Here is a 12,709-nt window from a genome sequence, read left to right as displayed (position 1 = left end):
TACACATAAAGAGCTTAACATTGTCCTCCAGTCCATACCATGAGTTCCTCTGGTTGCCTAGGGGCCTACTGAATTTCAGAGTAGGTTTTTCCAGATGATGACTGAAAACAAACACAAACCAAAACCGGGCCTCTGAAGTACAGCACATGACACCCTCCTCAGTAAGGCTGAGCACTCCCTAAACCTGCCCAGGGGCCCAGCTAGGAGGAAGGGGAGGGGAAAGGGGGAGGGGGAAGGGCAAGGGGAGGAAGAGGAGGAGGAGGAGAATGGGGGGAGAGGGGGAGGGGGAGGAAAAGGAGCAGTGACCTATAGCCACACAATCTCAGAGGAAGGAGCCCTGCCCTGCATCCAATGCTGTCATTTGGTTAAGTGGCCCCAATCCTTTAGGGTTATTGAGAAAAAGCCTTGCTTGCCACACAAGAATTCAGAACCAGAACTAACTCTAACAAACTCTAACACTTTCTCTCTCTCTCTCTCTCTCTCTCTCTCTCTCTCTCTCTCTCTCTCTCTCTCTCTCTCTCTCTCGATGAGAAAGAGACTCTGGGTAGAAATCACTTTCCCCTGGCTTCCCCTATGACCTTTATCACACCATCTTTCTCAGAGTATTTTTCAGTTTGCCTCCCCTTAGCTTTACCTTGTATTTGTGTCTATGCTTCTCTGTCTTCACTAGATCATAAACCACAGAAGAGGCAGGCAGGGTGGACTCTGAATGGCCATGAGGTGGGAGCTAAGCATGCTTGCTGTTTTGACAGAAGAGTCTTAGGAATGAGCTGAGCATCTATCGAAGGGCACACTGCCCAGGGGGTACACTGAGGGAATGAGGAGGGCTATTGTGAAGTCAAAGTGCAGGGGTCAGGCTGGGAGAGCTGTCAACAGCACGGGGCAGAACAGCCAAAGAGGCACCTTAGAACCTCTGTTAGCACAACTGCCACCAGACCAGAGTAGCACAGCACACGCTGGAAACAAACACCCGAGGGAGCCTCAGCTAAGAATGTCTGCTGGCCATGGTGTCCTGCTAACACACCTACTGGGCAACATCTGGGCATTCCTGCCACCTGCCAGCCAAGCCTTGATCTGTTCAGACCCCTGATCATCTTCAGAGAGGAGTGAGATCGCAGCTTGGGTAGGACTGCAAGTTATCAATAATTTAACAGAATCCCATAAACACCGAGGACTTTATTCAGTCCAAGAACTACAGCCAAGATAACCACCAATCTGTTCCCTTGCCCAAAATTCATTTTTAACATATGCCATTCAAATATGTCACTAAACATACATATTTAATAATGATGTGATAACTGTAATTCTGCTGAGTTACTATTCTATTTATCTTCTAGAAACATATTGAAGCTCATGTGGCTAAATAAACATCCTTCACTATAAGAGGAGCTGCTACCCCCCCCACACACACACGCGCACACACAACACAGACACCACAAACAAAGACGAAATCAAATTATGGCAGTGCCATGGCACAGATTTCGGTCTGATAGAACATAATTAGAAAAGCCAGAGATGTTTGAGAATAATTCCTCAAATCAAATGCCAACTGTGACAGGTAATATTTCCCTACTCTGTCATTCTTCACTAGAGAATACAAGACCCCTTCTGACCTTGTAGAGCATACGTCCTTCTTTTTCCGTCTCTCCAAGCTCTCAGACATCCGGTGAATAATTATTCGTTCTCTGGACAGCAAAATGGACCTTCTTTGCCGCCAGGTCCCCGTTCACATCTGCTGCCGAGTGCCTCTCACTCCAAGGGAGCGACACTGAAGGCTCTCCAGGAAAGCCCAGTCAGAGGTAATAAAAGATTTCTTTTTTTTTTCTAACCTTAGTTAGCTCCTAGTAACTTCACTCCCTTCCTTTCAGGATTTGAAACATTTTGCCACTCTATGAAAAAGCTTGAGGACACAGGAGAGAGACCTGGGTGCTGACATAAGGTCCAAGTCATCAGAGCAGGCTTCCGCTCGGTTTAAAAGAATCAGAGCTGTAGGAGAGAGACAAGAGATCCAGCCAACAGGATGTGTGTGGCTGGAGTTCCTGGCATGAAGTCTTGGCTTTCATGTTTATTTTTGGATATATTTTTCTTAGCCCTTTGATGCAAATTTCTGGCCTAGGAAGTCAACCCTACAGTACAAGCCCAGAAGTTGCCAAAAGTAAGCACGGGCTGCTGCCTTGGGAGGATGAGGGTGTGGGTCCCAAGGGTGGAATACACTGGCTGGACAACCTGTCCTGCCTCAATATCTCAGGCCTTAAATTCTTCTGAAAGCCAGTCCACTGGCGAGCCTACCACAAATGCAAAAGTGAAACAACCTGAGATTGTGAGCACGATAAATAAAATTTTAAAAATCCACCCAAGGAACTCCTGAGACATTTATGTCCTGAGATACTATGTTTTAGGTATCTGGCTTTCATTTCTCTGACATCCCCAGACAGGCGCATCAAGCCTATACAAGCAGGAGCAGATGCCTTCTGGAAGGTATTACTCTAAATGGCTTCTAAAGCACATCAGCAAAGAATACACTGCTGTTGTTTCAACAGTTCTCATTCTCACAGTGGCTTGAAATATTATTAATGGAAAAGGGTTTTTTCCTGGATCTGTTCTAAGTGAGGCACTAAACAGAAATAACTAAAAAGCTTTTAATCAGTGCCGACATACCTAGTAGAATCTTCTAGAAAAAAGAATACCACTCTGAAAATTATGGACTGGAGATAGGTGTAAACATAGTTCTTCAATGGCATTCATTGCTTTTAGATATATCCCTGTTTACTGTTTTTTTTTCCTAAGATAGAAATGGACTTCTTTCTTACTTTTTTGTCTTATTTTTACCATTCAGTTTTATATCTCATAAAGCATGAGAGAGACTTTCAGTTAGTGACAATATTAACTTAGACTCAAAAAATATATATATATTAACTTAGACCACAAACACTCTGGAGGAATAAACTCGACTACACCAGTCATTACATCCAGATAATAGTTCTCTGTGACATGTTTTGCCCTGTTTAAACTAAAATCTCAATAGTCTACCAAGAGATTCCTGGATAACAATTACAACTAAGAAACCGTTTGTACTGTGACACAGATCTGACTCCAAACAGAAAATATTGCCTTTATTTTTAAAGACTCATTTTACTACTGTCTTTGAATTTTCAAAGAATCCATTCATAAGCATTATTATTATTATTTTGAACATGTTTAAACATGACTCACAGTAAAGGAAATTTTTTTTCCCAGAAAGATGTTCACACAATTGAAACACTGGTAAACAGGTGGTAGACAATTCAAGGACTCTCAGTCACAACTTTTACAGATTTGACCAAAACTGCCTCTCTCATCTACTTCCTGCACACATCACCTCAGCCAATTTCATGTATGTGAACTATTTCATGCAAAGATGTCAAGACATGTCACAAACCGAAAGCACCCTCAGACAGCATTACACACAAAGTAAGAAAGAAAACAAACAAAAAACCCTCTTTGTTATGCTAAGCCATTGGAAACCTTCTATACCACATGTGCTGAGAATATATTCATGGACTTAAGTAGTAGGTCAGTTTTATATTTATTCCAAGAGCCACCATCCATCATAAATACCTATAATCTTGGATCAACTATTAATAACTGGTTTAAAGGGGCCAGGGATTTAGCTCAGTGGTTTCATCGCCTGCTGTGCAAGCGCAAGGACCCGAGTTCGATCCCTGGTACCAAAAAAAAAATAATAATAATAACTGGTTTAAATTCCCAAGCCTACACTTAACTGCTTTGCCATTTAACTTCCTCACTGAGAGTATAAGATGCCACTAGTGTCAGAGTTTAAATTATAAAGTCCAATGGTCTCAAGAACTAAAAATGGTATCCCAAGACTTTTAAATTAATTTTCTTCTGGATATAATTCAGGAACATTACCTCCAACTCTCCCCTCCCTTCTCTGCCCTGTCTCTTCCACCCTCCTAAGATGTTACTGAGAGATGAGATGCTTTATACTTTGGGTAATCTATATAAGTCATACCATCAAAGGGGAGGGAGAGGAAGGAGGGAGGTGTTAGTGACCAACTCCAAATAAATGTACCACCACTCACTCAAGCTAAGAAAGCATGACCTGACTTTCAGATGGACCAACCCACACCCTCAAATCTGACCATGAATTGAAAACTAAAATATGGAAAGAGAAAAGAAAGTAGTTGACATTAGGAAAGATACTAGGCACAAAGAAAAGCATCAAGCTGCTACCTCAGTTATATTTTGGGAAATGTTTATTTTATGGGATGTATTTGCAGAGACACCTGCATAAGTGCTACTGGATACATTTATGACAAGTTTCAAATACGGTGAGTACTGCATTTTTTTTACTGACAACATAAGAGGCAATATAAAGCAAGAGGTATTTGGGATGTCACTGGATTTCAAAACCTCAGAGGTGGCTCTCCGAGGGCATCACTGTAGGAGCCTGGGAAACTTCTCTTTGACCTGTAGAGAACAGGAGTTCCCTACGTTTGTGCTGTTGTTATAGTCTGAAGCACAGGACACATTCACTAAAAGTGAAAGTATGTCATGAAAATACTTCAAAAGAAACAACTATTTTTAGCTTGTGCTACCTTGTAATGACTGGGAGCCATAATTTTCAGCTGGAAGTAACTCAGAACATGCTAGGTTTCAGCCCTTTTAAATGACGTCAAGAGCATATATAGGACCCAAAACAGAATACAAGGGTGCTTGCCATACAATGGGTCCACCATACATTCATCAAAAGCAAACAGTCAAACGAGATGAACAGACAAATTGAAATCACTGTTGAGCTCCCCTCATTTTCCCAGTTTGGAACCTCTGACCAACCCTGACTCTGACCTTTGACACTAGAGATGTTAACCCCTTTGCTGGATAATGAAGAGCATAACCCACCACCACACAGTTCTTCTTGATGGGTCCCACAGTTCAGTGATTCCACTTGAATCCAGAAGCTACATAATCCTTCCCCACATAGTCCTTCTCTTCTGATATGTGGTTGACCAAGCTAATGTGGATTTCAGATGACAGTATGAGTTGGGTTTTAATTTTGCTAACAGGTACTACTGATAGTACAATAGATGGCTGCGTTATAAACTCTATTAACTAACACAATCAGAGAATGGGTCTTTTGGTTATCAAATGTTTTGCTTGCAGATCAGTGCTATCAATGCCATAAAAGGATCACCAACATTCAAAGACTAGAGGTAAAATGTATTTAACGTTAATGATATGTAATACTCAGAAATTATATTACTGACTTTATTTTTTTTTATTCTCTCTTGCTTCCAAGTAAGGTAGAAGCCCTTGCCCCGAAAACAACATTCTGTCAATCTTGTTCCCTGATACCTGACACACAGAAGACATGAGGCATTTTTTAAATAAATGAACAGTAAACTAAACATCATTCAGTCTTTCTATCTGAAAGTACTTGGATTATGTATGTATGTATATGTAGGGGCAATCACATCAGTATAGTTCTAATAAATGAGCTGTGAGATAATAGGGTTTATTGCATTCTCGCTTTAAATAGTCAAAACACTGACTGAACACCTAATTCACCCTCTGCACTTAGCTGCATGAACAAGCAAATGAAATGAGGCATCTGACTAATTTCTCACTATGAGATTCCAGTCCCTCCCCTGTAAAAGAAGTCAGACTGAAAACCCTACCTAGGCTCCTCAGCTCTGAACAGCTCTCTGAATCTCATCCTAGCACACTCAAGTCACTGACAAGGCAGATCAGAAATCCCACCTGAAGGTTTTGGAAGAGTCCCTGGACCCACCGAGCCAAAACCAATTGGTAAGGTTTTAGATAGCAATGAAGGCCTTCAGTACCAATGTCCCCATTTAATAACTTTCCTTTTGGGGAAGTCTGTGGAAAATAGCCCTAAAACATACTCAGGTACAACTTACCAGGGATCAAACAGCATCACCAAGGGCGGGGCAAGCAGACATCAAGAGCCCCTGCTGTACTCAACATTACCCTTCATGCTTTCTTGCCAAAAAACGTTTCACTCGGTCTAATTAAGCTATTGCCTTAACTTTTACTTACAGAAAACTTGGGTAGAGGTTTAAAAGAAGACACCATGAGAAAATAATCAGACAAATCTTGAATTGGGGGAAAGTTGAGCTGTTGTTTTAAGGAAGTCAATGCCAAGGGAATGGAGGAGAAAAAGGAAGCGAAGGAGAGAGCAGACAGGCAGAGAAAAGAAAGGTTTAAGTATAACAATCAAATATATGATTCCACGTAATGCCTTGTTTTAAAAAGCTACAAAAGATATTTTTGGAAGAGTTGGGAAAATTTAAAACATAGACTGAGTATTAGATGATATTAGGATATTATCAATACTCTTGTAGGTGAGAAAATAGTATTATGAGTATGCAGCAGGACAGTCTATTTTCTTTAGATACATGCTGAATATTTAGGATGAAATTTCATGACATCTATCATTTGCATTAAAGTGGCTTTGCAAAAAGCAAAAACAAAACCACAAAGTTAAAGCAGATATGTTGCATGTTAACAACTGCTGAATGGGGTGGGGGGTTATGAATGGGTGCTCATTGCACTATTCTTTTTTATTTTGTTTGAACATTTATTTCATAGGCACAACTTCTCAAGAAATTCCTTCACAGCACTGAGGGCTCCTCATTAAAATAAATTCTCTAATATTCCCATAAGCTGTCTTCTATCAGCAACTTGAGTAAGTCATCCCAGACAAAAGTGGCTATGATGACACACATCACAGGTAGGAATCATTTTCATTCTTGAACCAGATCCCCAAATTTCCCTTTTGAAAAAGACTTTTCAGTTTACCTTTTAAAATGAAAGATTCCTCCCCAAAATGGCTTATTTGCCTCAAGCTTGGTCCCTTCTAATTGACAGAAAAACCTCTCCACACACACTTCATGCAAACCGACTTTCACTTTTCCTTCCTAAAACTGGCTTTTGTCTCTGAACTTTACAGAGCGGTGGGAGCTCTTTAATATTTTCTAAGAGAAACATTTCAAACAAGTAACCCTGCAATTTATTCACTACTGCCAAGAATAAAAGTAACAGGTCCCACCACCAAGGCCTTCCAACGCTTTCCCCGACTTTTAAGGCAAAGCACCACTCATTCACCTGCAGGCTGGCTCCCTGAACGCATCTATCATTTGTTTGGCTCTGGAGGAAACTATTTGATTACACAAAATTCTCTTTAGATCAAGTTTAAAATCTTAGCCACACTGGGACAAATGATGAAGCCTGCCAGCTCGATGGGTTAACTTCGGACATACTGAGCCAAGGACAAAGACGAGGAGCAACCACAAGTTAAAATCAGAAGCAAAAGGAATGAGCATGAAAGATGCGAGGCTTCACTGGGCCTTTATAAATGCTCCACTTGCCATGACTGCACGGAAGATGTTTTATCCCTGACACTTCCTGTAAATGAGCATGGTACCCTAAGGGACACAGGTAAGCATCAGTAACTTGCAAAAGCCACCAGGACCAGTTGCATCCATCTACTGCTGTGCCACCTCTGCATTCTGAAGTTGGCAAGTAATCAGACATTTTTATGTACCTCCATTTCCCATACCTTATTATAGGGCACATCATTTTTAAAAGCATTTAAATGAAGCAGATGTTAACCCCATTCATTCCACTTTCCTGGGGAACGTGTCAATAATGAATTTTAAAATGCAAAAGAAAATGTCAAAGTATTTTGTTCCCTGGTTAAGAATACATCTGTGGAATAGGAAGGGAGAAAATACAGAAAACACTCTATGGTCATTCAAGAAATAATTATAAGGTATGTCAAACTACAGAAAATTGAGCAAGCACTAAATTAAAAAAAAAAAGACGTCTTGTGTCAAAATGGCTTTTTCACTCACTCATTTCAAAAACAAGTTTTGAAAATTAAATTCCATCTACCAGCTCAGAACGGAACACATTAAGGCTTGACTGTAATGCCATTATCCATGTGGCAGCTCCCTTTCTTGTCTGAAACTGCATTAATTGACAAAGAAGCCTGGGCGCTCACCTCCCATAGTGCCTTGAAGTCCTTCTGCTCAATGCGGAGCAGTTCACTGCTCTCCCTAGTAACGATGGTCGCATGGCGGGGTGTGTTGTCCAGAATGGACTCTCCAAAGGCTGTCCCGATCCCCAGGGTACAGATGGTCACAGCATCCTGAGAATTCCCAAAAAATGGTCATTAGAAAACTAAACATTTAATGGATGAGTGAACTGTCTTTTCCGTGAAGTATAATTTGTACAAAATAAAACACCTGACTTAAATGTACAATTCCAAACATTTGGGCAAGTATATACACTGGTGTACTCACCACCCAAGTCAAGATGTAAAGCATTTCTTCCATCAGACCCAAAAGTTTCCTTTTGTAACTCCTTTTTAGTCCAGACTCTTCTAGAGGAAATCACTGTCCTGATTTCTATCATCTTAAAGGGGTTTTGCCTGTTTCAGAACTTGAGGTGAATGGAAACAGACCATACATTCTTGATACATCTGGCTCCTTTTGTTCAATGTAGTGTGAAATCTACTGAAGATGGACTCGGTTGTAGTATTTAAATAGGAAACTGAAATAGGGATGCCACTATGAGGATCTGAGTGGTGGATGCACAGGGCCCCAGTTCACACAGGAAGTAAGTGGTTGTGCAAGATTCTAATCAAGTTTGACAGTGGATTCCAAGCTTTCGGTATCATGCTGCTTCCTGCATCCATAACATAGTAAAAACAGCATCTGATGAAGTACAGTGTGTCTAATTTATAATATGCCATGAATCAGTGATTAAAAAGTTTCTAAAGGACTGCTAAAAAAGTAATTTCTTCTCTACATGCAACAATGGTGATAATGTTTGGATTTAATCCTAACTAGTTTCAAATAATGCAAACAGCCACTCAAAATCACCTGGACATTAATTTTGCGAGGTATTCTAAACTAAGGGAGATACACAAGGGTAATCCTCTGAGTTAGAAGGCACAGTTTTTCTTTCATACATCTACTATACCATAATAGGCAAATGTTATTAAGATCAAGTTAGTGACTCTGTAATCACATTACAAAGACAAATGCCCATAAGAATCCAGTTTCTTGAACCATGGCAAATGGTTTCTGCACATCTATTACCACATAAAATTATGTTCAGGAAAATAAAATCAATATTCCAGAAAAGAATCAAAGAGGAAATTTTAAGACTAGCCTGCTAATAACATTTTTCAGAAAGGCAACTGCAAACAAATTCATTCTGAAAAAATATACTCAGAACTAAAATAGCAGTACTCTGTAAGTTAGGTACCTCCAAATAATTTTCAAATTCTAGTAAAAACACAAGATAAATTGTGATAGATCACAAGCTTTCACAAATTCTCTAGAATAGCAGATTCCTTGGAGGCTCCATTAGACTATTTCATTTTTCTACCACCTGAACATTTTTGAAAGAACTCTTTGGGCTAATTTGCACTTTTCCAGTATTAAGTTCTATTTTAAAACTTGAAAAGGATGCATTTTAAGTATTACTGCTGCCATGATCCACACAGGTTAGGTATCTACAGTTACTCACTAGGTATCATGCAAAGGAACTATAAAGGTGTAAGCTCTTCATTATAGATTAACTAGTCCTTTCCTTTCTTACCTCTTATCCCTGACACAGGTAGTTTGTCACTGCATGACTCACATGAGCTTTTCTTCTTACTAGCGAATGGCTCTTGTAGTAAAGACAAAATACTGAATTTATTCTTGTATTTCTCCCTGGAGATTTCAACTTACTCAGGGCTTATGTATAACAACATTCAATCACGGTGGCATTGCCAACTACCCTGCTTAGAGTATTTTACCGGGTCCCAGCCTGCTCCGTGAGGAGAAGCCCAGGCCAGTGGGTCCCCACAAGTGGTCATTTGCTTTGGCACCCACCTCGTTTGCAGTAACACACTCTCCTACCAGACCGAGCATGGGCTCAGTCCTCCCTCTATCTTTTCCTTCACATTTGATCCACTCAACTTTAAAGATGAGGAGTCACATACTACAAGATACGATTCTAGGGCTGAGGGTATGGTCTGATGGTAGCGCTTGCTTAGCAGGCTCAAGGCCCTGGGTCCCGTCCCTAGTAGGGGGTGGGGAGGGTGAGATCTTGGAACTAAGGCTGGAAAACTTCATCCAAAAGAAGTATAGCCAGGGATGTACCTCAGTGGTTCTGGTTCCTGCCTTGCAAGTGCAAGGTCCCGAGTTCAATCCCCAGTACCAAAAAGAAAAAAATAGTAATAATTTGAATCACTTCTCGGCCTTTTGGCTAAGATCATGTGCAAAAGAAGTATGACTTGTAAGTTCAAACTTTCAACTTTACTTTCAACAGATTCAGAGTATTTTTGGACAAGTTTACTTGGAAGTCAGAATGAGTGTGGGAGGCATGGGCTGAACCCTGAGATAATTGGGCACAGGGAGGTAGAGGTGCCAAGCAACATTTCCGCTCCAAAGACTAACTGCTGCCTTTGTAGTCCCTGGCAGTGTGGCCTTATTTACACTGGAACCCTAGGCAGGGCCCTGTGTGTGCTTAGAAAGAAATTATCAAATGAACATATACACATCCGAACATCCTCTCAGCCACCAGAACTAATGTTATGTTGCTTGGTATGTGGGCTGAAAGGCAGGACAAATGTGAGCAGGATGGATGTGAATCTGGGTGAAGAAGTGCAGCACTCTTCCTGCGTGCACATGAACATCTAACCAGATCCTCCAGTTCAGAATCCCAAGCCTGAACACATGCCTGATGCAGGCCAGAGCCTGCTGCTGAAAGGCTCTGTTTCTGAATGTAGCCCTGAGACTGCTTCTAAGCTGACATATACTCCAGTGGTCTGCCTGTCTCCATGCTTATTTAATGGGGACTCTTCAGAAGCACTTTCTCATCTTCTGCTCGTGTGCAGATTAACATTCGGAGAGGCCATCTGGGAGGAAAGGTTTTCAGCGATACAGAGACCAGGAAAGCAGTCAGCACCTAGGCAGGGAATATGGCCTGACAGTGAAGGGGAGTCCTGATTTGTGTAAAGTGGCAATTTATTTTGAGGACTTTCAACTGGGAAGTGAAATTATAAAAATTTAAATGTCTTCAAAATATGAAGGTGGGTTTAGCAGATGCCACTGGAGCCCTCCCAGACATCCTCCCCCCACCTCAAAAATCAGTGTAGCTTTCTGGACAGACCACGCCCAGCTCCAGGGTCCCACCTGGACCATCTGCAGTGTCTGAAGGTGGGTGCTAGGCAGTTAGTGCCTTTCCAGTGCATCCTCCTGTGAAGAGGAATGCAGGTGGGAGCTTAAGTCCCACAGCTCCCTGACCTTGCTCAGTTTCTCATGGGTCCCAAGGCAGTGAGCCCAGTTCCCCATGGAAGAGATTATCTTAGAAACATGCATTTGCTGGCTTTCCTTCCATCCTTCCCCGTCTTGCTTCTCCCACACTCTTACCACATTCCCTGGGATCATCTCCAAAAAACTACTTGTAGCCAAGCCCCTTTCTCGAGGTCTGCTTCTGGGGCAACCTGAAACAAGAGCTCAGGGCAGCAGAGGTGGCTGGGAGCCCTCAGTTGCACTAAAACCTTGGGAGAATCCTGCACCTTTCTCCAGCTTTTTGCTTAGGAGCAGCCAGCACTCCTAGACAGGCTTGTGTGACAGAGACCAGGATGTCACTCCCTACTTGCCTCAGACACAGCAAAAGTGCAGGATCCTCTGGGTGCACATGGGAAGACTTCACTGTGTCAATGAAACATGTTTGGTTACCGGACACAATTCTATGTAACTAGGGGTGATGGCTCTCAAAAAATTACTTATAGCAGATCACTGACATGTCATTTGTTTTTCTCCTTCTGTCTAATCCACTTCTCTCTTAGCTATCTGTCCACTTGATCAGGCCTCCTCCTCCCTCCACAACACAGACCCCCCTCAACTGCCCACTGACTCTTCATCCTACATCTCCTGCTGGGCCCAAGTCGGCATGGGACCTGTGTGCGTGTGAGCAGAGAGCTGGGCCACACACTTGGCTTTTATTCTCCACTACAGTTAAATGAGATTGTGTATTTAAAGTGCTTTGCACAGTATCTGACTCAAAACAAATGCTTAACAAATTGTGGATATCCTTATTGCCAATACAGGTTGGGCATCCCTTATCTGAATGCTTGGGACCAGAAGTACTTCAGATTTCCCACTTTTTTCAAAGTTTGGCCTATTTGTATACATATCATGAGATACCTTGGGGACAGGACCCAAGTCTAGACGGGAAATTCATTTGGGTTTCATATATACCTTGTATACACAGCCTGAGAATAATTTTATACAGTATTTTTAATCATGTTGTACATGAAAGTTTGTGTACCACACTTCGACTACAACTTATCACATGAGGCCAGATGTGGAATCTTCCACTTGTGGCACCGTGTTGGCACTTGGGGCATTGCGGATTTGGGGCTTTGGGGTTAGGGATGTTCAACCTTTAGGTTTGGGGGGTAAGGATGTTCAACAATCCTACAGTACCACTATTACTACTGCTATTTTAGAAATTAAGCAAAATCAGGCTCAAAGATGGTGAGTAACTTGCTCAAGACGGGGCCAGTAAGAGGAAGGGTGAAAGTAGAGACTACTCAGTCTCATTTCTTATGCAGGTACTGCTCAGATAGTTACATGAAGTGAGGTACCTCTTGCCAAAACTAAGCAGGAACATTGGTTAA

General features: G+C 41.7%; 1 protein-coding gene across 7 annotated transcripts in view; it reads right to left on the bottom strand.

The window, feature by feature from the left end:
* Rapgef4 (Rap guanine nucleotide exchange factor 4) overlaps positions 1–12,709 on the bottom strand; it is a 306,593-nt gene that overhangs the window by 217,218 nt on the left and 76,666 nt on the right. For 5 of the 7 annotated variants that reach the window (XM_004857683.3, XM_004857682.3, XM_087200374.1 and 2 more), the window contains one exon: positions 8,027–8,173. In XM_004857683.3, the coding sequence (XP_004857740.1) occupies positions 8,027–8,173 (147 nt within the window). Of the gene's footprint in view, positions 1–1,613; positions 4,613–8,026; positions 8,174–12,709 lie in introns of those variants that run through there. The other 2 variants (XM_004857684.4, XM_087200399.1) reach the window with 1 other exon arrangement.

This window comes from Heterocephalus glaber, unplaced genomic scaffold (genome assembly GCF_053883595.1).
Source record: "Heterocephalus glaber isolate CG9 unplaced genomic scaffold, H.glaber_assembly_v1.0 deba00000347, whole genome shotgun sequence".
Taxonomy (NCBI): Eukaryota; Metazoa; Chordata; class Mammalia; order Rodentia; family Bathyergidae; genus Heterocephalus; species Heterocephalus glaber.
Note: the sequence above shows the minus strand (reverse complement) of the source record. Positions and strands in the feature narration are given on the sequence as shown.